Source organism: Scophthalmus maximus, chromosome 21, assembly GCF_022379125.1.
Source record: "Scophthalmus maximus strain ysfricsl-2021 chromosome 21, ASM2237912v1, whole genome shotgun sequence".
Taxonomy (NCBI): domain Eukaryota; kingdom Metazoa; phylum Chordata; class Actinopteri; order Pleuronectiformes; family Scophthalmidae; genus Scophthalmus; species Scophthalmus maximus.
This window is the reverse complement of record NC_061535.1, coordinates 8,243,410-8,269,890: the sequence shown is the minus strand read 5'-3', so window position 1 is coordinate 8,269,890 and position 26,481 is coordinate 8,243,410. Positions and strand designations below refer to the sequence as shown.

At 41.5% G+C, this 26,481-nt stretch overlaps 1 protein-coding gene across 2 annotated transcripts; it reads right to left on the bottom strand.

Annotated features, from left to right (window-relative positions):
- Positions 1–112: 112 nt before the first annotated feature.
- LOC118291171 (NEDD4-like E3 ubiquitin-protein ligase WWP1) lies at positions 113–23,358 on the bottom strand. 2 transcript variants are annotated; one of them, XM_035619183.2, is made up of 25 exons: positions 23,082–23,358; positions 18,318–18,374; positions 17,155–17,246; positions 16,824–16,962; positions 14,690–14,814; positions 14,023–14,175; positions 13,718–13,787; positions 11,893–12,074; positions 10,719–11,142; positions 10,411–10,506; positions 9,445–9,619; positions 8,177–8,231; positions 7,700–7,784; positions 7,133–7,261; positions 6,573–6,645; positions 6,404–6,475; positions 6,144–6,232; positions 5,775–5,934; positions 5,477–5,610; positions 4,263–4,403; positions 4,034–4,154; positions 3,671–3,775; positions 3,390–3,486; positions 2,933–3,005; positions 113–2,786 (listed from the first exon to the last, which is right to left on the bottom strand). In XM_035619183.2, exons 3-25 carry the CDS (start codon positions 17,222–17,224, stop codon positions 2,687–2,689), a joined length of 2,868 nt encoding a protein of 955 aa, XP_035475076.2. In that variant the 5' UTR covers positions 17,225–17,246; positions 18,318–18,374; positions 23,082–23,358; the 3' UTR covers positions 113–2,686. The 2 variants fall into 2 exon arrangements, with proteins under 2 accessions (XP_035475076.2, XP_035475075.2); XM_035619182.2 differs by having other exon boundaries at positions 13,718–13,790; positions 23,082–23,356.
- Positions 23,359–26,481: the final 3,123 nt, after the last annotated feature.

Below are 26,481 nucleotides of genomic sequence, written 5' to 3'. Positions count from 1 at the left end.
GTTGTTTTGTTTTTTCCGGGGGGGGGGGGTTCGCTTTCAGACTCTTGGCATTGATCTTGCGCACACTGCTAAAACAAAAACTGATTGTGCTCAAATGAATTCAAAGCAGCTGTTAAGATGGTCAGAAACATTTATTACATATGGTTCTTTCCAAAAGCAAAATCCAATCGAAACAATAAAATTATAAACCCAGAGCACATTGTACATTTTCCTCTCAGCACAGAGCGTTTCTGGTTGTGAATCCTGAGCAGAAGGCCTCTCATCCCATTGCACACAAAAAAAGAAAAAGAAAGCAAGCGTGCTCGTGGAGGGGAGTTTATTCACTTATTTATTTTGTATCTCATAAATCCATCTCTTCATTTAAAATGGCTGAAAGCAGATTAAAAATGAATCTTCTATACACATCGTCTCCTGTAAAGGGGCATTCTGTACAGTGTAGGTGGTGTTTACAGTGTATCTACACGCGATATGTTACAGTCTGGATGCGTTTCAGGCGGCCTGCGCCGCGGTCGACACAGATCACGTGATCACACACTGGACTGATGTGCAGCGTCATGTGTCATCTACTGACCGGCTGCAACGAAGGCCGCCTGAAACGTCCCATCTATTTCTGATAAGAACAAAAAGGCATCACAGATTTCCAACAATGGAGCGGCAGCTCTGTGTAATTTAATTATAATATTTAAGTACTTTTATTTACTTTCATTATTCTTTATACAATGAATATTCACATACAGTTGATTTTTTTCTTTGATTGCAGGTTTCTGTTCAAAAGGAAGCACAAAGATATGCGGTCCTGAATTCTCTCAAAAAGTCTGGCTCCTTTTTGCTACAGTAGATGTTTGTCTTCACACGGTCGTCCCTCCTCATACACGACTGATATGTTGACTAATCACTTCTAGAGATGGTGTGAAGCAGCTCGCTGCTGTTCGCAGTGGTCTGAAGAAACAACGCTGCAGAAGACAAGGAGGATGGCCTGCCACTGCCAAGGCTGTTTAATTCTTTTTTTTTTTTTATCGTCCTGCGTTCAGACTACCGACTGAAAGAATAAGCACCAGAGTTGTCATTTAGAAACAACGAAGGTAGACGTGACATTTTGAAAAAAACAAAGGGCACGTCCCCTGAAGCATTAGAGGAAACATAATCGGGGGGGGGGGCAAAAACTAAAAAAAAAAAAAACGACGTACAGCAATTCAGCGCATCATCGGCCTCGTTGCCTTGCTGCTGTTGTCAGGCTCTGGACAGACCTGAGGTCTGCCGAAGAGTCTACACACCGTCTGGTCTGTGGCACTTTCGCTTCACTTCCATGATCAAACAAACACCGACATTCAAGGACATTTGCTGCCATAAAGATTTTTTTTTTTTTTTTTACAATTACGCGAGTGATTGGTTCATATCTAAGGAAGCGGCTCCTTTCAGTGCACGTATAGATGTAGTGAAAGGAGTACATTCATCTGAATGTATGGATGAGAGGTCTTTTTGAACTTTTATTACAACATGATCATACGCCGTCTTTGATATTAATGGTTAAAATCTCTGGCAGGGCATTCGTTTAGCGTGATAACTACAGCGGAGGAGTTGAAGTAAATGGGATTTGCAGGTTGTCAGGTGCTCTGTAAACCACAGTGGCTTCGCAGACACACGGAGACACTTGGAGGTAAAAGAGAATCAGTCAAGCCCTGAATCAACAACTGAGACACTGAACTGTTTTTGTCTTTTTTGTTGTTGTTGTTGTAATGATTTTACAAACATCTGAATGTTTCAAATGAAAGCTGTGCCTCCATCTTTGTTGTGTGTTATCATTTTCAAAACTGAGGTGGCAGGCTGCAGTCTAGGTGGCCAGGATTATGAACAGCATCTCTAGCTTAAGCATCTGAACCACAGGCTCCACTTTCTCTCTCTCTCTCACTCACACAGACACACTTCAATTTAAAATATTTTCCTATTCATTTTAGATATAGTAGCCTTGGTCCAGGAGTTTCACACCACAGTCTTTTTTCCCCCCCAAACCATGTCTTTACACCAACAGGACGATGTGACGATGCCTCTGATGTCCACGACCACTAAGGGTTTTTCTCCACTTACTCTGCCTCAGATCAGTCCATCCTGAAAATGTTGCCTTTTAGGTGATGAAGCTCATTTACAGACGTAGCGATCCATGCTAAAATGTCTGTGTGGTGGTAAGACAGTCTTCTCATCTTCCGAGGCAGCCATGCAAGCACGCAAAAAAAAACAAATAAACCTGCAACAATTACTATGGGTCCAAACAGGGGAAAAGGAAATTCAGGCACCAGACCGCGATACTACGCTTACCTTTTAAAAGCTCTATAGAACTAGAGCTTTAAAAGTAGAATATGCTTCTACAATAAGATCCTCTCGAAAACGCTTCCAGTCCATTTTAAAAAGCCAGTCAGCAGTGGGGAGGAAATAATTTAAAAAAATATCCATGATTTCTGTTTTTAAACAGATGCTGAAATTCTTGCATATTTCATGATGGGTTCCCATATATATAAGGGCTGGGGAACAGGACTGCAGCAAAAACTATGCTACAAATTAAGATTTGGTTTAAAATGAGAAAATAGCTTATATACATTGGTGGGTTCCTTGTGCAATTATTTTTTTAGTTTGTTTTACTTGAATGAATAAACAGCGACGGGGTTGGGGGGATACAAGAGGACTCCACCCTCTATTCTTGGCCGAATCCTTCTGTTTCCTCGATGGCAAAGAGCAGCTTCTCTTTCAGCTGTTCAAAACTTTTGTAGGGAGGCAAGTCCAGACGGTTGAAACTGAAAAGACCAAGAGGAAGGACCAAAGATCAGTATAGAGAAGCACAATAAAACGTTTACTGGTTGTGAACCGTATTCCCATGCCCTGAAAACTCCGGGTGATAGGAATGAATCCCATGAATCAAGAGGCAGAGGGCTCCACTCACCACGTATGGCTCCGGGGAAGCCATGTGTCCTTCCCCACCTTCTCAATGCAGAACTTCTGGGGCCCGTTACTTCCTGCAGTGCAAACAACAACGATAGGTGAGAAGGATGCAAAAAATGTTCATGGCCCAGACCGAAAGTATTTGTACAGGCTCAGCTTTAATCTGCACTTCACATCAATACAGAGAGAACTGTTGGGGAGATGCAGCCTTTCAAACACATAGTGCCCGAAGTTTGAGGGTTCAAAAGTAAGTGGACACCTGGCTACTTAACGTTTCCTGGGGCAGAGCAACAGAATAGGCAAATCAGGCAATTGCCTGCGGCCCCGAGCTGAGCTTAACGTAGTCTCCATTAATTTATTCAAAAGTGAATGTGCTGAAGCCCAGAGCCTAAAAATGTATGTATATGTAGATCTCGGTGTCTTGGTGGACACGTTACTTGTGTGCGTCCGTCACTGACCCATGAGCTCAGCGAAGCCGCCCAGAGGAAGTCTGCAGGTCCCAGTGACAAACTGCATGAGCCGCAGTCGTACTTCGTTGTCCACTTCTTTCACCAGCTGCAGTGGAGGAGGTGACAAAAAAAACACACTTAACAGAGAGACGCCCCCACACACTACTGAGCTGACCGACCCAGATAAATCCAACTGCCACTGGCATATTTTTTTCCTCTCTTTCATAAACACATAAAGAGGGTGAGAAATATAGACACAAAAGTGTGTGTTTGTGTTGATGTGACCGTACCTGCCAGAACCAGATGATCTGTTTGCTGTTCCTGGTGTAGTGACGATACACCGTATTCCTCTGCCAGTCCTGAAGGTCAACCTCCTGCATGCCACACAGCATCACCTGAAAAAAAAAAAAAAAAAAAACACACACACACACACACACACACACACACACACACACACACACACACACACACACACACACACACACACACACACACACACACACACACACACACACACACACACACACACACACACACACACACACACACACACACACACACACACACACACACTACTAAGAGGATATGCAGTGCAAACAAACACAACGGCCGAGTTCACTCACTTCTCAACACAAATAAAGGGTACTACTCACCTCCAGCTCCTTTTCATCAAAGTACTGGAGCCATTGGAGTGGAACCACCTCGTTGAAACCATCCAGGAAAGCTTTGGTCTGACCTTCCACCCCACGCGAGAACCTCCACTCCGCCATCAGACTGCGGAAATGTAATTTGTAAGTCTCAAAATCAACTTCTTACTAAGAGAGGTATTCAGAATCCAGATGCTAAAACGCTGTTACTATAAAAACTGTGGTTATATCGGACCTGATGTACTCCTCCTTGTTCTCCTCGGTGACCAGGACGTTGGCGCCGTCGGGCTTGAGGTCATGCGAGGTGATCTTTCCCAAGATCTCCATGTCCACCGAGAAGTACATCTCCAGACCGCACTCTTCTATGTTGTTGTCCCTGGGGAGACATGAGGTCACGATGGGTCACAGATTGATGAGAGACTGAACTGCTCATTTGGTGCAAAACGTGTCATTTGTGTGAGTAATGAGTGTGCGGTTTCTAATGGTTGTTGCACTTGTCTGCAGTTAGTCAACCCCTCCTCACATCTCCCGTCTCTTATCTCTCTGTGTGACTGGCACTGTGTAGTCTGTTCTCTTTGCAGATCTCTGGGGTGGAGGTTTTTGTGGTTGGGGTCCAAACGTTTTTTCTCGACCCCCATATTTTTAAACGTATTACTCTAAATGTTTACTTAGTATTGGATGTTGTAAACTTTATCCTGTCATTCCATTTCTCCAAGGTTTTGCTGTATTACTGACAGTATATTTCTTTATCTTCTATTCTTTATATGGAGGGATCCCTCTTCGAGTCTGGGTTTTTCTAGGTTTTTCCTTTTTCCCCCCTGTTGAAGGTGTTCTATTGTGCAGGTTTTTCCTTATTCAAAACAGATGTCAAATAACAGTGGGTGTAATGTACAGCTAATAAAACCCCCCGAGATTTTGGGCTATACTCCATTACTCTATAGACACACGTGGCTCGTCTTGTTTAGAGGTTTGTTCCCAGCGGCAGATTGGTTACTGTGATCCAGTCCAAAGAAAGTAATAACAGATTGTTTGACTTTTGGTTCTCGTCCATTTCAGGTTCACACAGACTAAATATGAATGAGGCAAAGGTTGACAGCATTAACTTGTACTCGTTTCATCTCAATATACATTTGCTTTAAATGAATCAGACCAAAAACATTTCACACAAAGAGTTTGTTTGAAGTGCATCAACAGGTTAGGTGTGACAGCAGCCAACGACAATGGTTCTTGCAAGAAAAGAAGAAGAGAGGAACTCTCTTGATAATCTAATTAAGCCTGGACACGTTCGCTCTTTAATCAAAGGCTCCACTCAGAGTCAAGTGCTGTGATATTTAAAAGGGTCATATCAACAAGAATAAAATGGCTTTTTGACTGTACATGCTCACAGACTTCAAAAGACGTTAATTTCCCAGCCAAGCCTCTGCTGTCAAGTGATTACAAACAAATTACCTGATCCATATAAGTGAGTTGTAGAACTCTGGGTCGATGGACTCGAGATCTTTGAGGATGAGCTTCTTGTTCAGCATGCGCTTGTAGAAAGGTAGAGAGAAGCCTGTGTCGATGAACTTGCCGTGGAAAAGTGCCTGAAGAAAAAATACAAGAGAAAAAGTGTTTTACTGTGATGGTCTGATCTGGAAACAATAAAATACAGATGTGAACAATCTCAAAGAATTTGTGTTTGTAACAACATAAACTGTAACAAATGTTTTTACTTATTCTGTGGTGTGTGCGTAGGACGTGAACTTGCCATTGCAATGAAGCGGCCTATAAAGCAGAAGTAGGAGAGGTGGTCCGGGTTGATGGCCGACGCTGGGTTGATCTGCAGACAGTAGTTGCTCTTACCGGCGTACTCAAACAGGCAGTACATGGGGTTCAGCACTTCGTGGGACAGCAAGAAGAACCACTCTCTGAGAAGTGAGATGTGTGACAAACAAGAGACAAGTGGGCAAAGATAACACAGAGTAGGATGGGGATTCAAAGAGAAATAGAGAAGGAAATGATGAGAGAAAGGAGGGGACCGAAAGGTGCACATAATCAGTTACGGCCTTCATTTTCCAAAATGCTACACCTAAAACAGTTAACATTCTCATTTGACTATTCGTATTGTCTAAATTACCGGGCTAAGCCGCCATAGTCGAGACCCTCCTCGCCTCTGAAGATGACGTAAAGTCTCCTCCTCAGGTCGTAGGGCTTGAGCGCCATAATCTACATGACAAAGGAAACATACACAACATCAGCTAAAACACAACACGATCATGTGACATAGGCACAATGGTGGAATGAATGTTTAGAATACTTTAGAATACAAAATGTAATTTGTGTTCCTGTATAAGTTGCCTAAAGTGAGACTGGAAAGCAGTCAAAGGATCCTCTTACTTGCTGGAAAGAGTCTTCGAACAACGTCTGTCTGGAGACAGTGATCTTCACATGGCTTGGTAGAGCATTGGACTGAACAGTGACAGGAGAAAAACATTAATGCATGCTCCTTAGATGTGATACCGAGAGTAAGAACAGGCTGATGGAGAAGGAGAAAGAAATCGCCCACCTGGCACAAGTAGCGAAAGTGGGCAAGCTTCCATCGGAAGCTGCGCTCGTAAGCGATCTGAGGGCCTTTGGTGCTGAGATGAACAGAAAGATTTCAAGGTCAAAATGTAAAAGTGGGTGCACGATGACATATGCAAAGGAAATATTTGTTTTTTTCTATCTATAAGCATGAATAGCTAATCTCTAATCTCATCTTGTCTCCACCATATAACGAAAACAATGTGGTGCACGTCTGATGTCCTGTGGTTTCCAAGAAATACACGTGGCCAACTTTCCTCACTTTCTGAGAAAAAGCATTTCCCTGAATGCCTCAGTGTGACATACAACCCTTAAATTACAAACCAGTGAACATATATGTTTCTCTACTGCACTTGAACAACATGTTCATTTGGCTAAATTAAAGCATCTGATCCTAGTAAACCTGTCTTATGCACTGGCTCATGTGGCCGCGGCTTGTGATCAAACACAATCTCTGTCGTGGCTCCAAGTAGCATGTAAGTAACATGTAAAATAATATAGAACACATGGACAAGCAAATTCATTTTTGAAATGTTTTCTTACACAGAGGACTTTCCAGTGCGAGGGTCGCTGAAAGTGGTGGTTCGGGTGTTGTGATCCACAAAGTAGCGCACCCCTTCCCTTGTGTACCGGATCTCCCAACCTTCAGGAAGAGGATCCTCATTCTGTAGCCTACACACACACACACACGACACACATATGAGAACACTTGTTTCACTATCCCCTATGTGGAAACACATTAACGTAATGCATCCCCTAAACCCTCATCTTTTCTTTAACCATCACAACTAAATGTCTAACCTAAACGTAAATGTAAGTTGACACTTAAACCAAGTCTTAACCCTCAGAAAGCCGACTGTTCCACGTGTGATAGTGTGTTCAAGCTGAAGTACGTAAAAACATGCCCAGACCCACACAGACCTACATCATGTATGGGCTGATACATGTTTGACGTGGAAACTATGTCCAAGGACAAACCCACAATACTTAAACAACATTTTATTGCATTTTTTTTACTTGGTATGATAAATCTATGATAAATTTACCACAGTGAGAACATGTGTTAAAATACTTTTTCAATTTTTCCTATTACGGTTCCTTTGAGCTCACCCTTGGGTTCGGGGGTCTTCCCACTGTGTTGTCTTGGTGTTATGGTTAACAAAGTACACTCGGTCATTAGAGTCCACGCGTCTCTCTGGAGTTGATAAATAGACAGAGGAATCTGCAGCTTAATAGACAGAATGGACAACGGCCCCACGTTGTGGCATGCTAACGTGTGCTACTATTGCTAACTCGTGCAATGATCATGGTTATTCGACAAGATGTCATCTGTGCTCCCAGCGAGCAGTGACAGCAAAGAGAAGGATTTACAGCAGAGGAAATTGAGATGAAACTGTAAGTAACAAAACTATTTCAGAATAACATTGATATGAGCTAAACAAAATCACAAAGGGTTTGTACTTTCGTATTAAAACACAGGTACAATCTACTTTATACCGACACATTTCTTACTCACTTCAGGTAAAGTCGAAACTGACACAAAGTGAAAATGCGAAAAGGTGTTTAGAAGAAAGAATGTGAACTCACCCCAGCCAGGAGGTAGTGGACCAAGAGGATCGTTCTCAGCAGACATCATGGATGCCTGGAAACACGGGATGCACACACAGATATCCATTCAGAAAACACCAGGAAAACACACTTCTTGTCAAAATAAAAATAAAAAATAAAAACATAAAGAAATTAAGCAAAAGATATATTCCTCAACAGGAAAATTCCATATCGTTTCAAAAAAGAATCACAAACTGTTGTGACGTGTTGGCAAAAGGGCCGCTGTGCTGTTAATGCTAAATACTTCAGCTGCCTGTCTGTCAGTTTGTTTTGTAAGCTAATCATCGTCAGTGAAGATGACATCACTGCCCAGATCAAAGATGTGGGAAAGGGGACCCTCACAGAGATAACCAGATAAAGGCAGAGGCTGAACTGTGAATATTTCAAGTCTTGGCAGGACAAAGTTCTAACTTTTGGCTGTAATTAGTTGAACTGGATGCCAACAGTGAATTGAGTGAGTGAGGCTGTGAAACAGAGCAAGAAATGAGCTTCAGCACGAGAAGGACCAGACAGACGTGTGCCTGTGTCAGGCTACATAATCTGTAAGCACCATCAGAATCATGATAAGTTGACAACAACATGTCCTCTGACTCTGTATCAAAAATGTGTGTCAAGTTTTGTTTCAAATATTTGTCATTAGGTGTTATGTGGGCTGGATATGCAAAAAAGTGGGTTTAAATTCTTTAAAGTATTAAAAGGAGACATTTTAGAGCTCGAGATAAGGGCAGCAGTGTCATGGACTTTAATAATACTCCCAGACCCTTAACCAATACAAAGAGATGGAAAAATGATCACAGATCAACAGAAACTAAATCATTTTTTGAGAAGCGGTTTCAGTCTGAAGCTGTTTTCTGTAGCGCCATTTTAAGTATTGTTGAATGGTTTGAGCTACATGCACACTTCAACAGTTGAGGGGCTGATAACAGCAAACCAACTGTTTAAAGATCCAGTGCCTTGGTAATGCACGAGGTACTGAGAAAGAATAAAGGATGGCCAGAATTTTTTTCATCAGCAAAACTGGACTTGTGTTGAGGGTACAGGACCATGTAAAAATATCAGACTAATCCAAAATTGTTCCAATGCTTTAACAGAAGTAAGTGGAATTTTAGTATGTACAGTATCATGCAGGTAGAATTAAATAAGGTGGGGGGAAAAACAGCCATGTTGTATCCATTTTACAGGTGTACATAAAAAAAACTATATGGTGATGGGGGACAACAGAATGGGTGTGGTGAGGACCATCTTACAGAGTAGAGGTATCTCTGGTTAAACTGGTGCATAGCTCCCTGCAGTTGGCTGCGTTGGCTCTGCCACTGCTCAAAGTTGCGGACTGATTCCATCGTGGGGCGCTGCCACGTGGTGGTGCGGGTGTTGTGGTCGACATAATAGATCCTGCCCCGGTCGTCCACTCTGCGCTCCCAACTGGCACAGTGAAGGAAGATGGACAGCCCAATTAACACAGACAAACAAATGCAGGCTTTGTGAGCGGGTGGCTAATCTGACCAGGAGCGTCAAATGGATGCCATTTATTCAGGAAACCAAATCCCCATACTGAAATTTAGCGCAAACTAGGGGTGTCAATCAGATTTTCACTCAAACGAATTCATGATAACTGTATCATCATGGTATCTATAGAAAGTTTGAAAACACTGACTTTTAATTCATTGTGTGTCTTTTTCATTTATGGTGAATTAATTACACTCAAAATACAAAAATATATTGATACCTATCAAGGGTTCTACAGATAGACGATAATCTCATCGACGATCAGTGATCACAGATAGACTAATTTTCCAGTTAATGTGTTATTATTATTATTATTTGTAGCAGTAGCAGTATTACATTAAAATTTAAGTAAAATTTGCCCTGCTATAGTTTAACATCTGCATCTCACACATTTTTTAAAACATCTTCATTGCATATTGTATCTTCATCATATACTTCATTGGACTCTACCTCTGGCACTTTAATTACATTCATATATCAGGACACTTCATTATGTAGTATCAGCTGCTTAAATATGTCTTAATCTATCAAGACCAAAAAAATGGAACCATCTAACAATACAATCTAAAAACACTTTTTATTAAGCTACAGATATGGGTGAAAGTCATGTTGTGTAAAGATACTATTAAGGTGACCTTAGTAACTTGGTAAAGTTAGTGAGCCCAGTCTGAAAGGGGCTTAAGAGCAAGTGGAAGTCCGGCGCTCACCCTGGTGGTAGTGGCTGTGGTCTCTCCCATGTAGTAGTCCTGGTGTTGTGGTCTACATAGTACGTTCTGCCATGTGGGTCTTTCCTCTGCTCCCATCTGAAAGACACAATAATAAACAACAATTTGAACAAAAGGCAGAGTGCCCAGCTTTATAACGCCGTGCAATGTTTCTATTATTCCTGTGGAATATGAGTCTTTGTGAGGTTTGTTTGATTCTAAAAAAGGCAGATCTTGGCAGGGATGACACTTTACTACATAATGTAGTAATAGGTTTGGAAATAAAATGAGCAGCTGGTGGTGGTTTTTACCCTGGTGGCAGAGGATCTGCAGCTCCAGCATTGGGGGCCTGCTGTCTAGGCTTGGCCCCATCTGGAGTTTCAGTTGCACTGCTGCTAATACTACCACCACCGGCTCCTGAAACAGCTGCCTCTCCCAGGGCTGGGGGAGAAGAGGACGATGATGAGGTGCTTGTGATGGTGGTGGTCCCCTGGGCGGAGGAGGTGCATGTGGAGGAAGCAGCAGCAGCAGTGCCATCGGGAGGTGTAGCAGCAGAAGAGGAGGCTGGAGCCGGCGTGGAGGGTGGCGGGGGCTGAAATGTGCTATTTGGTGCTGTGGCAGAGTCGGACGGGACGGCATCTTGACTGCAGTCCTCGTGGTCATCTGCAGGGGGCAGCACATCACCAGATGTGGCAGATGATGGACCGAGAGCAACGTCACAGGACTCCCCGTTGACTGCAGGCAAGTCAGAGAAAGACAATGCTACAGTTTAAAAGCAAAGACTAAACTCCTTCTACATTCTTGACTTGATGTCAAAAATGTCTCTGCTTCCTAAACTTTGTGAATGCTGGGTAGGATTGTCACTTTTTTATTTGAAATTCAAACTGTACATTAAAACATGAAGCTAAACCATCTGATGTCTAATGTGTCGAAATATATTGGACGCAGCACGATAAACTTTGAAAACCTGACAACCCATCTTAGGCATATAATATTCTTTAGCCAACCACGGCTCAGTGTTGTCAGTGTGCTCTTGGTGCTCGGCCTGCTATCCTCGGCACACTGCTTTCTTTTTCCTTCTTACTCTCTATCCCTCCAGGGAGTTTTCCACAAGAGGTGATGACAGCAGCAGGGATTACAGGCCCCACTTAATGAAAATGAATCTACTGTTCCACTCTACTGTGTGTTGAATAAGAGAACCATTAAGGACCCTGCCCAGGCAACACAATAACTAGTGGCTGAAAACATGCACACGTATACACATGAGAGGCTCAGATAATGATTATAAGTAGCTTATTATATACAATAAGTAACATTTTGTCCAGTTCTCAGGTGAATCATATTCAGCGATATTATCACTCAAAGGCGATTATGGCTGTAAATGAGTAAAATCACAACAAAAGCATGGAAAATGTCACAAGCATACCATTCAAATGCGAGAACCCAGATGTATTATTCTATTGAATTCACACTTCACAAACTCACCAGTCCTACTCTCTGTGTCACTATCTGATGGTTGGTGGCTCGGGGTGGAGTTGGGTGTGGCGTCTCCATTGACAACATGACCGAGGGCAGGGCCGCTGGAGCTTGAAGGCACCAGGCCATCCACACCATTGGAGGCCGAACAGGAATCTGACCTGGGGTCCAAGTCTGTACCATTCACTGTGCTTTAGGGGGGGAAAAAACGAATAAACTCTTTACCTATATCTTAGATGATATAATATATATGCATACAGCCATACTTAAGATGTACATTCTAAGAACAAAAACAGCCTCTCACAACCAAGCTTTGTGACAGTGAGCTGAATGCTGCTTCAGTTAAAACATTCCAACTTGTGACATTCAGACTGTTATTTTGTTGGGTCAGGACAGGACATTAGAGGATGGCATGGTGATGTAATGGGCGCGGTTAAAAGGGGCCCTTTTGTGTCAGCAGAGTTCAGTCGGTGCCACAGATGCGCCCACAACACTGACTGTATACAAGATGGAAGATGTGTTTTCCGCTTCCTCCCACTGTATGAAAATTAAGCCATAATATCGTGGACACGGGCTCTGCCATAATGAGCTGGCGATGTCATTTGGAGCCAGAGGGGGGCCACGGTACTGAGGTCCCTGTGTCAATCTGAGCTGTCAATCAATACATCCCAGTCCGTCTTTAACAAATCGATTAACTTATTGAAACCAGGTGAACATGCATCAGGGTGATAGTAAAATAAACTGCACAACAGTTTTATCTCTTGCCAGTTAGATTGAACTCTAGTGACTCGTTATCACGCCTTCAATCATTTTCCTCTGCCTCCAGTTTGGCAGCAGAACCAGCACAATTATGAGCTTGTGTTTTCACCGGACAACAGTGTAGGCTGCTGGATGATGTCACACTGTTGTGAAACAAAATAAGAGCCAAGTTTAACTACTTTTGCAAGACTTACATTTTTATTTGCTTAAGCTTCCATCACTGTAAGTCAAATCTAACCGAACCACACCAACACAGTCCAGATGGAGCAGATAAGCTGGGTTTCATTGTGAGAAAAACTCTTGGAACAATATCTAAAATTTATACTTTTGCCCATTCGATTATGAATGTTTGATGTTGAAGAGAAAAAAATAGTTGTAAACAGATGTTCATGGACTTAAATGTAGCAGCAAATTTAGTTTGAACACTAATGCAGGGATAAAAGCATTGTAGAGTAATTCAACTTTTAAATGCCAACAATATATATACAGTACATAGTTGAGTTAACTGATGGATGGATTGTTTATCAGTTATGTATCAAAACCTTGGTCCATGTGAGCTGTCATTGTTTTCTTTTAGCCTTTTCTCATTATACCAACTGTGAAAAAAACTGTTTAATATAAAGGTTAATAAAATGAATTAGTGTATGGTTAATTATAACGTAATTCATTTGAACAGGAAACAATGCTAAGAAAAACCACACCACAAATATTCTTCACCTGACTACCTTTCCATTTTGGCTGAGTACTCAAACATTTGGGGGACTCCAAGCGAGGGGAGACACTTTTCAGCTTTAAATATCACACTGCTTGTGTCTTGCAGTACTCTCAGCAACTGCATTGCAGAGGAACCAGGCAGCCACAAACCTCTTAATCCCCCCGCAACCTCCCGTCTGGTGGGACAAGCAAGACGTGCTTCCTTTGTGGCTCTCCAATAAAAAAATCCTGTTAGCCTCATTGAATGGCACTTTTACAGTGTGACTGCTAATAAAGACTGGCACCAGTGAGGCAGCCGATAGAACTTAAAGCAGGACCATGGAACAAACAGGATTGGGGAAGAGATGGTTTGTTTGTTTACCTGTTGGCAGCCCTTGAGGAAGAAGACAATGAGTCTCCGTTCTCATGGATGGCATCACCATTCTGCTGGACTTCTGGAAAGAATGGGAGAAAACAATGTTAGCTTACCGATATAATGAACATTTTGCTACATTAATTCAAAATGTATGTTTGGGTGATAGTTCAACAGATCAGGTTTTTTTGTGGCATTTTTCTCTCCCTGTGCTTCCCTGTTGATTGTCATTTACTAGTTGTCCATAAAACTGACAACCCAGCTGCCCCAAAACTGCCCAGGCCAAGTCGGCAACATATAAATAGTGAGCTCACTGGTGCCATTCGAAGCATTGCCGTTGGTAAGCTGTGCTGGTTCCTCCTGGTCAGTGACAGTCAGCCCATCAAGGTAGACAGTCAGCTCCCCCGTGGGCACCTGAGCTCCCTTCTGCTCAACGCTCAGTTTCAGCACTTCCTTCACATTCTCTACTGTGGAGCCAAAGTAGGGAGGTTATGAGAGGAGGGAATACAAGGCAGTGACTTCAAAGAAAAACACAAAGCAATCCATTATAATTTTTGTAATTATAATGTTCACATAAGAATGAAAGACACATTGATCTGCAGGGTTTGGTACCTGGCAACCATAACAACAAACTGGCTGCCAGGGTGATTCTGATTAACACAAACTGTAATGCTCCTATGACAAATCAACTGGAGGCCAAACTAAATTTTTGTATCATCTTTATGACATAATCTAACATTAAAACATATTCAGTTTGTTTATACTATACTATAACATCATTGGAATAGATGATAACAATGTGTATGTAGCAGAAAGACAGAAAAAGTTCAGAATACTTAGCTCACTTATTAATACTTCAAGGGCAGGTATAATCCTAGGGAACAATATCTTAATGAACTTGCTTTCGTGTTGTACTGTAGTAACACATGACCACCTTCTATTAAACTACTGGTCAGTATGTTTGATGTTGTTTAATCATACATTTTCTGTCATGCTGCTCCAGTGCTCGCATCAGGTCCAGTGTGGCTTTGCCCAGCAGAGCGTCTGCTTTCAGGGTGTAGTGACTCCATACTTTGAAATCCACTTGAGTGTGCGGTGTTACACTCCTAGATAGTCAGAAACACATAAACAAACACACAGCAGACATTTTCAATACTTTTATCCCGTGTGGATTTACTAAGCACAAAGACTCCTTTCTTGATTTTCAATATAATATGCAAGTACGATGTATGTATGTATTGAGTGCATGAAGTGCATAGCATCTATCAGAATTCTACAGATGTCTGAAGTAGCACAACAACTGTCTAAGTTAGAGTAAAACATATTGCATGTAACAAATAAAAAACATCATTCACCAGCTCATCATTTCAGCATCTGCTCCCCCTCAACAAAGAAAAAAGCAACAAAGAATACAAGTATTTCAATGAAATTTGAGAATCAACAGTTTCTTTTCTTTCCATATGGACATGAAGTTGGCATCTTGGTCAAAGCTCAGTAACTAGGTGACTGCAGTTTGTCTGTCCTGTCAGCCTGCTGCTGACTGTGCTGTCACCTGGTGTTAACTTGCATTAACACCAGTAGTTTCTGCTGTGCACATTCCTGCAACAGGCAAACCACCTGACAACCTGTGATGAGTATGTCAGCAGCCAACAGAAACCAGGCACACTCCTTCAGGACGTAATAGTAACCATTCTGTCCAAACCGTTTAGGGAAAGCAACGGACAATGGGAAAAATACAACACTTGGTTGGCGGACCAATGGTCTGTGTCTGTGCTTTACTAGTGAAGACCAATAATGATTCAAAACCATTGTTTGGAGGACATTTTGACCAGCCCTCAAAACTTCAAAAGGGCCAACCGGGCCCCCAAAAAAAGCACCAAAGAAAATAACTATTTAGATACTTTGCATCCATCTAGTTTCTCCATTTCACAACATCTGCTCCACCTCAACAAATCTCACAAGAGTAACCCATCCATGCTGCAGGCTGAGCGACTCCGCTCACATAATGCTGCTTTCTTATGTTTTCTGTCCTCACAAAATGAAAAACACTACACAGTCGAAGTCATTGTACTCGTGGTTAAGCACATCAGCCTAAAAGGAAATATCTAGGATTACAGCCTGAGCGCCATGTGAAGGACCCCAGCTTAAAAAAATATTCAGGGTGCAAATTTATACCATGAACGAACACAGCAACACTCATCAGCGATAATTACCCAATCAAGACAATAAGCATTTACAACGAAATGTCTCTGTATTTGGCAGAGCCGTTCGGAAGTCAGAGAGCTGTGAACGTCAGCCATGTTCAGGCTGAAGGCTCTACTAGTGTCGCAAAAGATACAAAGAGCTCTGTGTTGTCGTACAGCATTTTCCCTTGTTCTAATAATTATCAGATGAGCCACCCAGGGGCTTTTGGGGCATTATATCTAGAATAAGAGAGATTTTTTCTTTTACTTTCTTTCACAAGCCTTGTGTTTGTTACACAAAATATACAGTTAATTATCTGACTAAAAGTCCCAAGGGAAAAGAGGCAAGAACTGCTCAAATTTCTCTCTCAACACTTTTCACATGAGACAAGGCCTTTTGGGATTCAGCACTTTTTCTAGGAAAATTATATTTAGGGGGAGTATGAGAAAACAGATGATTTTTGGTTCTCTTGACTTAAATTGTGTCTCTGATTTTATCATTTATAAATAATTAAATGACTGGGGATTCATGGGCTATTCTCCCTCAGTCAGCTGTGGAGCGTGAACGTGATTACGGAGAAATATAAAAACAAAGAAATGTGGCATTAACACACAAAATCTGTTTTACATATGTACTGTTCACACACACACAAAACAGGAAACTGTCCCTTTGATCTTTCCTCCTTGAGATATTCCGATATGTTTAGGAGAGGGGTGTTGCCTGGATAGAGTGCAGGACGCAACAAGACAGAATCATCTTCATAACACCCACTTGCTCACAAATTCTCACATTCACACAATCAGACTTTGCACAGACTTTGTACTCTGGAGCAGGCCAGGTAAAGTCCGGTTCAGCTGATTTGGATATTCGCGTTCACACACATAAACAAAGAAGGTTAAATGCACAGAGTGGGAAATTTGCTGGCTCTTACAGAGTGAGCCTCTCATCCCATTTAGGACTGGAGGAGCTGTGAGACTTCGCTGTACGGCGCGACTCCCCCTCGGCTGTCACCTCCACATAAATGGCCGTCCCAAACAGGCTCTTCTTCCTCTTGATCTTGGCACAGGAAACTGGCAGTACATGAAGGAGGCAAAGAGACAAGTGGGAATCTTTACTTTCATCATTTTGTATTGTTACTATCTAGCTAGCAGTCTTTTCACATTAAATGATATATTATTGATCCAATATCGGAAAAAAAAACCCTTTCACATAAGAGTTCCTGCTTTTCTCGACACATTACAGCTGGTTATGTTTGGACTCACCAATGGCATGAAGCTGTGACGTTCCTCTGTGGTTATGGCTAGACTCGGCTCTGGATGAGGCCGTGGCCATGTCATACACCACAGTGGGAAACCTTCAAAAAACACACAGACACAGTCAGACAAAGCAAGCCAAATCAGTTCAAGTCAAATTTATTAATAAAGCAAACTCAAAAGTAACTGTTGACCAAAGTTTTGTACAGTCAAAATTGCAAACACATTTACAACACAAAATACAATTTAAAGAGACAAAGAAAAAGTAAAATAATGAAAGCAATACGACCATATACAATAAAAAAACAAATCTCACACGAGTTGCTATTAAGGTGGGATTTGAAAACTGGCAGTGTAAAGGAGGACCTGGCTTACAGGAACATAAAGGGTACTATGAGTATTCAAGTCAGGATGATGGAAGTGCCTCAGCTGGACAAAGTGAGATATGATCAGTGAATTTATCCATTTAAAATCCCTCTCCATTATCACACCTAGGTTTATGTTATACTCTTATTGGAAAAATTGAGGCCAACCAAGCTTTGATGGGTTTTTTTTCGTTTCAAAGGCAGGTAAATTGGTCATCTGCCAAACAGGGGAACAAGCTCTTGGGGAGCTTTGAAAGAGAAACATTATATTGGCCCGAAAATAGCACCCAGAGACACAATGAGGTCCTGAGGAGGATACAGAGTCAGACAAGTAAGACCTGAATCACTCCAGAGTAGCACCTCTAATGCCAACACTCCAGGCGAGAGATGAGGATAATATGGTCTACTGTGTTAGTGCAGCTGTGAGATATAAAAGCGTAAGAAATGGTGGAATCCCCCAGAGATATTAGCTAATAAAAGATCCCCCCCAAAAAATTGAACAGTGCAGAAGGGCCTATATATATATAGAGAGAGAGAGAGAGAGAGAGAGAGAGATTTGATTTTTAAAAAACAATGTTTATTAAGATTTACCAGAGAGAGAGGAAGAGTTAACCTTTGTTATTTATATAGGTATATAAGTATAATCTGGTCGGTTAACGAAGGCCAGCTATCAGTGAGATGGAAAAAAATCCATTACACTGTCTAAAACCCTTTGATTTATCAAACTTAACATTTGCCAGTATCAAAGGTAACATTGCTTTATTTACTTTCTGGATATTTTCATTCTACATACACATAAATACTCACAACTGGTGTGTGCTGCTAGACCCTCCGGTTCAGCCCACTCTGTGTCCCATGGTTCCTCTGAAAAAAGAAGAGAGCTCACTTTTAGGACAAGGTTCAGTACAGCTGAGATGGAATTTTGCTGCTTCCTGGTTTTTCTTTTACACCATTATTTTGCAAGTTAAAACACAAAAAACAGTTCTGGATGTTTCAGAATTTCACTGTTCAGCAAGTGATGATGATAATGACAAAAGACAGATAATTAAGTTTAACCGAGCCTGTTTAGAAACTGATCACTCAAATGATGACAACACATTCTGTTGTGATCATGATCATCGCCAATGCCATATTTCTTTTTTCTCACAGACTTTAAGACCTAAAACCCCCCTGCTTTAACCATGTTAAAACACATCTTAGTAAAAAACATTTGATAACGGAGTTGCTCTGCTTGATGAAATGCAGACTGCACACCACAGCTTTTTCTTAACAAACTCTTTAAGTGCCTTACAGCGATTTGTTTATATATTTCATTTTGTAAATACTGATCTGGTAGATCAGCTCTGTGCCATAAGCATGAATGTGCACAAAATAACTAACGGAAAATTATGAGGCATAATTTAAATGATTAGCTTCAGGCTTTACAAAAAACATGGACAGAAAAAAGAAAAACTCAAAAACTTGGCCCAGGATTATGAAAGTCATAAAAAAAAACTGAATCAGCAAGTAATGATTCAATGCAATCTACAAAATATTTATTAGAGTACAATTATTATAATTACCCGCACAGTAGAAGAAACCTACAGAACTAAGTACTGAAGTATTTCTGGACATTTCACCGCTATCACCACGAGTCATCCATCACTACGTATAAAAGATGGTATTCACTAAGCAAAATAATGCAGAAAATATGTTTAATTGCACTAACTCGTACAACTTCAGTCCATTGGGGACATGTTGCAACTTACAGCAACATGATCATCACAAGTGGTCTGAAGAGAGGAATGTTTCCAAGACTTTGACTCCAGTTTGACTTAAGAGGACTGACAGCTTAAACTGACATAAGTTGGACCTGGGTGAAAGACAAATCTAACAGATAGGTGGATCCTTCCAAATCAGCAACATCATGACTGAGTCAGAGCGGCAATAATTAGTCACTAAATATACTAGACAATCAACAGAAAATTAATTAATAAGGAGAAAATATTTGGGGGGGGGGGGGCAAAATTAACTGATTTCTTATTGTTCTTTTGTTTAACCATAGTGCAGCATTGAATATATTAGTTTTTGACAATTGGAATTGCTCGATTACAAAAGGCCTTTCGGACATTTTTCTAATGTTTTATTGATCAAATGATACATTTTTTCAAGTAATTGGCAGTAAGATCTAAAGGGAAAAAATCTTTAGTTGCAGAGCTGATCTGAAAAACAGGCCCTTGGATTTCTATTAATATACATGGAGGAGTTAATAGAGTCCACCCACAAGAACCAAAGGAAATATATTTTTACTTATGTTGCTTACCTAATTTATGTATGTGTGAATACTGGAAGACATATTTTTGTTATTCTACCACAAAAATAATACAATTTTTTTTTTTTCATTCAAACATCAAAACATTCAGCTCATGGAACCTGACCTTAGTGTCTGCTATAACTCAAATGGGATTTTGAGGATTCACTACAATGTGATTAGATCAGAAGAGTGCGTGCCTTTGATCCTTGGATCATTGCATCAACGGGGATGACGTCCCATTTGAATCCTAATGCAATGTTTTGACTAGATTTTTGTTTTTTTATTTCACAACTGCACTAAATTCTATTTACACACAGACACACATCATCTTTGTCAGCATATCAATCTTAGTTTTTAACAATAGGGAAGAACACAAGGAGAATTAACAGACAGTCTCTGAGTGTGTGTGTGTGTGTGTGTGTGTGTGTGTGTGTGTGTGTGTGTGTGTGTGTGTGTGTGTGTGTGTGTGTGTGTGTGTGTGTGCGCGACATGTCCAGTGAAAAACAACTTAAGAACGATAATGTTGTGGCACAATAACAGAGCATCAACAAACAAGACAGAGCAGCAAAGCATCTCTCCCTCTCTTCTCATGCCGTTACTATGGTTACGTGGATGCTCTGTGGCTCCATCGCTCTGAAACCTTCTCATGATTACCAATAAGAGGTTCTTATGTTATTTAGATCATCATTGTAATTTTATCTCAATGCTGAAATCTATTTATATACCATTAATTATCAATTTGTGGTTAATATTTCACAGGGATTTCAACACACTCTCACACTTCATGCAGCGTCAACTTATTTGTGTGTGCTTGCATGCACACCATCCCTAATGCACAACTGGCAGCTAGCATGACACATATTCCAATGTGAAACAGCAGCTAGTAAGAATGATTATGCTACATGAGTCTGTTAAGACAAGCTATCACTGCAGGCATAGAGACATGACCTGAGTGTCAAAAAATATCAACTGACAGCACGGGTTCAATTTAAAAGCAAGATATCATTAAAAAGAGAGAGCACTTCTGCACCGATTGTGGTTGTAACATTAGACCGCTAACGTTAGCATGTATGAAAATGCTGCTTTTTGCTTTTAAAGTCTTCTGTCTGCTTCTTGATCATCTGTAACTGATTCCAAACCTGAAACTCAAAACACGTCACACAGAATATTCACTAATCAGCCTTGCACACACAGTAACAGTGGAGGCCACCTTACCTTAAACTTTTGCAGTTTGTCCCTGCAGTTTTTAGTGTAAAACCTTCCACACACTTCTTAAATCCAGAGCTCTGGCCCAATTGTTTGAGCTAACAGTTAATTCTGCTCTGTGTTTGCTTAACACTTTCAACTAAATATTTTTGTGATTCATGCGGTTGCAGAAAGGAAACAACTTCATGTTGATCTCATAAACTCTTGGGATGCTCTTGCCGACAATCCACAGTAACATTGCCAAAGTATGGGGTAATTTATCTTACAAAGCCAACAGTAAGGGCGAGCTCAGGAACACCACAAAGTTTGTAAAATGTGTTTGAAACCTACGCAGACCAAAGAGCCAACACGACCTGGCAAAGCATCTCGCCAACAGAGTCAGGTTAGTGAATGTGATAAATAACATCGAATTGATGGCAAAAGAGTCATTTCTTTTGTGACCAGTGAACTTTTATCACCACAATGAGGCAATTAAGGGCAATAATTGCTGTTTAACTTGGCTTGATCTCTTTAGCAATCTATGAAATCTGGTTAGAAATATAAAGTTATCTATCAAACACACATCACATGAATTGCTCATAGGGAACATCAGATTACTGCATTCCTTGGAAAAGCTTTAATAACACTATGAACTTTATCTAATTACTTGCAATAACGCAATTATTGTATTTGGATATGTGCTAATTCATTGTCACAATTTGTAGTATTCCATCTTCATTTACTCTGACCCATATATCTGATCATATAGATATGTAATATGTATTGGTCAGTTAACCGAGGGATTAATCGACTAAACCAAAAATAATCGTTAGATTAATCTACAATTGGCAAAAATAATCAATGGATTAATCGATAAAAAAATGATTGTTAGCTGCAACCTTAGTGAGTTATTTAAGAGCCATGCAGCAAGTTAATTGTGAGGTGACAGCTTCCTGTATCCAGCTCAAACTACAGTATGACACCCAGGATGCCAATATCCAGGAACGTACAGAAGAAGTCCTGTTTGATTATTTTTCTCTTTCCACAAAAGGGAATGGAAGACAACTGGGCCTAACCTTTTCATTCAAAGGTGTTAGGTGACTCCCTGTTAACCCTGTGGGTATTTGTATTTGCCAGTCAGGGGGCTTTACAGTGCAAGTGTTATATTGTTCCTGACCAGTATTTATAGTAATGGACCAACTGATATGTTGTTGTACTGCTGTATTCAATAGCAGCGTGCCTGCCTCAGTCATGACAGGCCAATGTGTCTTGTCTCAGGTACTGTGCACGACCAAAGACACACCACGAACTAACTGTAAACACTTCTCAAAGTTAAAAAAGATGGCCAGTGTTGTTCTCTTGTTCGGGTGTCAAAAATCAGACCATGGATTTTTGGGGGGGATAATAACTTAGTAGAGTGCTCACACTTTCAAACTCTCCGTAGGCCACAGACTCAAAACAGCCTGTTGTTTTGGACGTAAACACTGACCACAAACACAAACTCTGACGAGGTTAGCACACACCGGCTAACTTTGGACAATCCATTGACATTGCTAAAGTTAGCTCACAAACTGAGAGCGATCTGACGGGTAGGCGCTGCCCTTCTGGTGGCGAAGGTCTCAATTCTTACCTAGTGTTTTGGTAAACTGGTGTTTTGCTGGCGTGCAGCGTCTGTCAGCTGAGGCTAACGACGTGTCGCTAGTCGGCTAGCTGAGCCATCGACAAACTAGCTCGTTAGCTACAGAGCAACATCCCCGTGTCAGTGCTGTTTGTCGGGAGTAACTGGCTGACTGCCCCCGACTCACGTTGCGACATCAATCATGTCTGCACACATATGGAACAAATCGCTGTGTTGGTTTTCCTCTTTAGCGACACGAGAGACGCGGCTAGTTTGCACCAGCCCACGATACAAAACTTAGCTCTCATCCAACTGCTGGCAGCTAGCAGCTAGCAGCTAGCCGGCGATGCTAACTAACCTAGCTACTTAGCCGCCGTGCTAATAGTCCGCCATCACGGAGCTGGTCCGTGTTGCTCGTGTGAAGACTTGTTCACAGTTAGTTTGCTGTTGTGTCGCACGAGCAGCCGTGTTTTACCTTGCCCGTCGTCGTGCCGCCGCTTCTCGCCTGCTCAGTGCGCCTCAGACGGGCTCTCCGACGCCGCGGTGGTCGGTGTGATACCCAACCAAACAGGCCCCACGATCCGCTACGGTTCTCTTGCCATCTCTCTGTGTGCAGGCGCCTCCGACCAGCGAGCAGTCGGGCGACAGGCGCGCCACCGCGAATACTGCTGTGTAACAACACGCGACGCGACGAGCCAACACTCGACCGTGTGTGTGATGTGGTTTGGGCAAAACGTCGCTGTGATGTCAGTTCACCGGAGTAAACCTGTGCTCATCGTCTACAAATGTAAAGTCTGTCAGTGTTAGATTGAAATTATTAAAAAATATTTATTTTTTTTTGAACAGTGCAAAACCATGACTTGTGTCAGGGAGCTCTCCATATTTCTGAAATTTCTCTTCATTTCCAATATTTTATTTTTTTTTCCTCTTCAGTAAGGAGAGGTTCAAGGGACTCTGGGGGGCCCAGGCAAAGGGCCCCTGGCCGGGGGGGGGGGTGGGGGTACATTAAAATACCCCCTTATTTTGGTATCAACATTATAAAGAAAGTGCATACAATACCATGCATGCAAATTAATTATAGTAAAGTAGAAAAAAAGTGCAGGCCCCACCACACAGGAAAACAATGAAGTAGCTTGCAACTAGTAGGTATGGGGCACTCAGTGACATGGGATCCATCCACGTCGTTCTCTCAAATGATGAACTCAGAATGCAACAGCGGAACCTCCAGTTGATGTTGATCAGAGAGGGTGTGTCTAGCCTGAGCCCTTGCTGCTCAGTCCGTCCTCAAAGCTCTCTTACTGACTGAGGTCCCTTGTTACAGTGGCTGGCATGGTTTCAGGTCACTCTCCCTGGCTCTTCCCGCTGATGCTGTGGACAGGAGGATCCAGAACACGCCCTTGATTGATTGATTTTATTTGACAGTTTCATTCAAACACAGCACTGGCAGTGCCAAGGCATTTAGTGCATTTCTAAAAAGATAACATGGGGAAACACAATAAAGCCTCAGAGGCTTGTTTTCATTGTGGTCCCTTGGGGATGGGGGGGGTGTCAGCGGATTTGATCTGATTATGAATGACACATAAATAAACAACAATATAATACACTGAGCAAAGTATATACCAGTCGGGGATGTCCTCAATGCAGGGCTGTATTGTGTTGTACCAGTGTAGGTGTGGACTGTTAAGCAGCCTTTAGGTCAGTTATGGCTTTTTCCGTGTCGTCAGTCCAGGGACCTCATTTATAAAACAGTGCAAAGGATCCATTTACAGGTACATGTGCACCAAGGTAGAAAGTGCTGTGAACCAAAAAAATCTGATTTATGAAACCCTCCAGGAAATGTTTCCTCCATAAATCACAGTCCACCTGGAAATCTGTGCACACGGATCAGGCTCATATCCCGCCCCTTACCCACATTCATCCATAAATGGACAATACAAAACACCTCATGAATGTTGCTGCATAAGAAAGGAACCTGCTGATCATTGGTTATTTATGGTTGATCAAGGCAACAACCAAATTTCTTTTTTTTTCTGACGCAGAAATCAATCTTTCAGGTTGTGCAATAACTATCACAAAATTACAAAACTCACATTGAACAATAATTTCTGCTGATAGTGGAGTTTTTTCTCACCACTGTCGCCAAGAGTTTTGTCATTGTGGAAACGGCTGGGTTTCTCTCTATGATAATGTAGGGTCTCGACCTTAAAGTGTAAACATTTATGCTGTGATTTGGTGCTAAACAAATAAAAGTGAAGTGAAATTTAGAACAAGTGTCAAACCTTTAGTTGTGTCAGTTATTGGTGTACTTAAACATTTGGTCTTTGCCCACAGTGTAGCTGGGACTTCTGAGAGCTCTGGTGATGAAACAGTTAGTTGTGCGTCAGTATGCAGTTGAAGGTGGACACTTTGGCTGTCAAACTCACTGTCCTGTACTGCTCTTGGCTAGAGAGACTTGTGGATATGGACAAAACATTTAGAAAATATTTGCTCAGTTGCTGATTGTGGTGGCACACATCATTTTTCCAGTAAGATAAGTTCATCTTATAGTGAACTTATCTGATACAAAGCCTTCTCTGAGCCAATTCTTTCTCATAGCCTGTGTCAGCATCATGTGAGATGTGTGTGGTGCAGTGGAAGTCAGCTTCAGCTATGTACTGCACTTTCTGTCCCTGCTTGCAGCTGTGAGCTTGTTCAATCAGCAGTTCTGTCCCCAAACATTCAGGTGCTGCATAAACTGGTTGCCTCTATTTGACCATTTATGTTGTATGCTCTGCGTGTTCAGAGTCTTATTCATATCTTCTATTGACCTAAATTTCCCTGCTCGGTGAACGCTAAGACAATGCCGGAACTAAACATAAAATATCTTCCCTTTAAATTCATGGGGCAGCAGGGGGAAAATAAGAGGGATAGTTTGATCCTTTCAACAATTTCATCTTTTACTGTAAGGGGAACAATACGCTATTATGTTACAGTACCACCACTGGCCCCTGTGGTGAATGCTGACAACACTCCTGACTCCGGACAAGATAAGTTGGCTGCGGTATGTGTGAGTGAGTTTTTTACCACATTCATTTGGTGTCTCCAGATGTTTCTTTTGGAGCTGTTCAGACAAGGGTCAAGCTCAACAATAATCTAGAGCTTATATTGATCAGAAAAAAAATATTTCAAGTCAATATATGATATGGTCGTATTAAGCATTTAATGTTGCAACCAACAAGATTAGAGACACTTTCTACAGTTTATTTAGATTAACCGATCATTCCTAATCATATGGTATAAATTACATCATTATAGTGTCATAAAGAGACTATAATTATAACAAAATTAAATTTAGTAATGCCTGATTTGGGTATATACAGTGCACAGGGTACGATAAACACAGAAGAGCAGATGGGGAAATGGTCACATCTTCCCTCAGAACTTTAGCCCCTTTGGCTTTTCGAGGATTTTTACCGCATTCCTTCCCCTTCTTGGAATTATCCAAAATTAAAATGCCTCTCGCCTGTTGGCATAACAGTGTTGGCTGCCATTTCGAGTGGTCAATAAGACTAGAACAGTGCATATAAATAAAGTCCATTTACCATTTTATGTTAAGAACAACTAACATATTGTCTGTCTGTTTGGCTCTGTTAGGGGTGCCACCCACAATACTTAAACCAGTGGCAATACTTGACACTGAGTTCACACAGACTAAATACACTAAGGAAGGATGGATAATGATAGACAAGTGAAACTAATCCCACAGTCAGGAAATGTACAAGGCCAAGTAAAGTATCTTGTGAAGATATCTGAACTGAGAGGAGAGTTCAAAGAGATAAGTCGAGATAAGATAGGAACTTTATTGATCCCAAGCTGACTGAATGACAATGAACAAA

Coding starts and splice junctions, on each gene's coding strand:
- LOC118291171 (XM_035619182.2), bottom strand. CDS start 17,224: ATGGCCACGGCCTCATCCAGAGCCGAGTCTAGCCATAACCACAGAGGA. Junction 5,935..6,143: donor GACTATGGCGGCTTAGCCCG/GTAATTTAGACA, acceptor CTCACTTCTCAG/AGAGTGGTTCTTCTTGCTGT. Junction 3,487..3,670: donor AGATCATCTGGTTCTGGCAG/GTACGGTCACAT, acceptor CCTCCACTGCAG/CTGGTGAAAGAAGTGGACAA.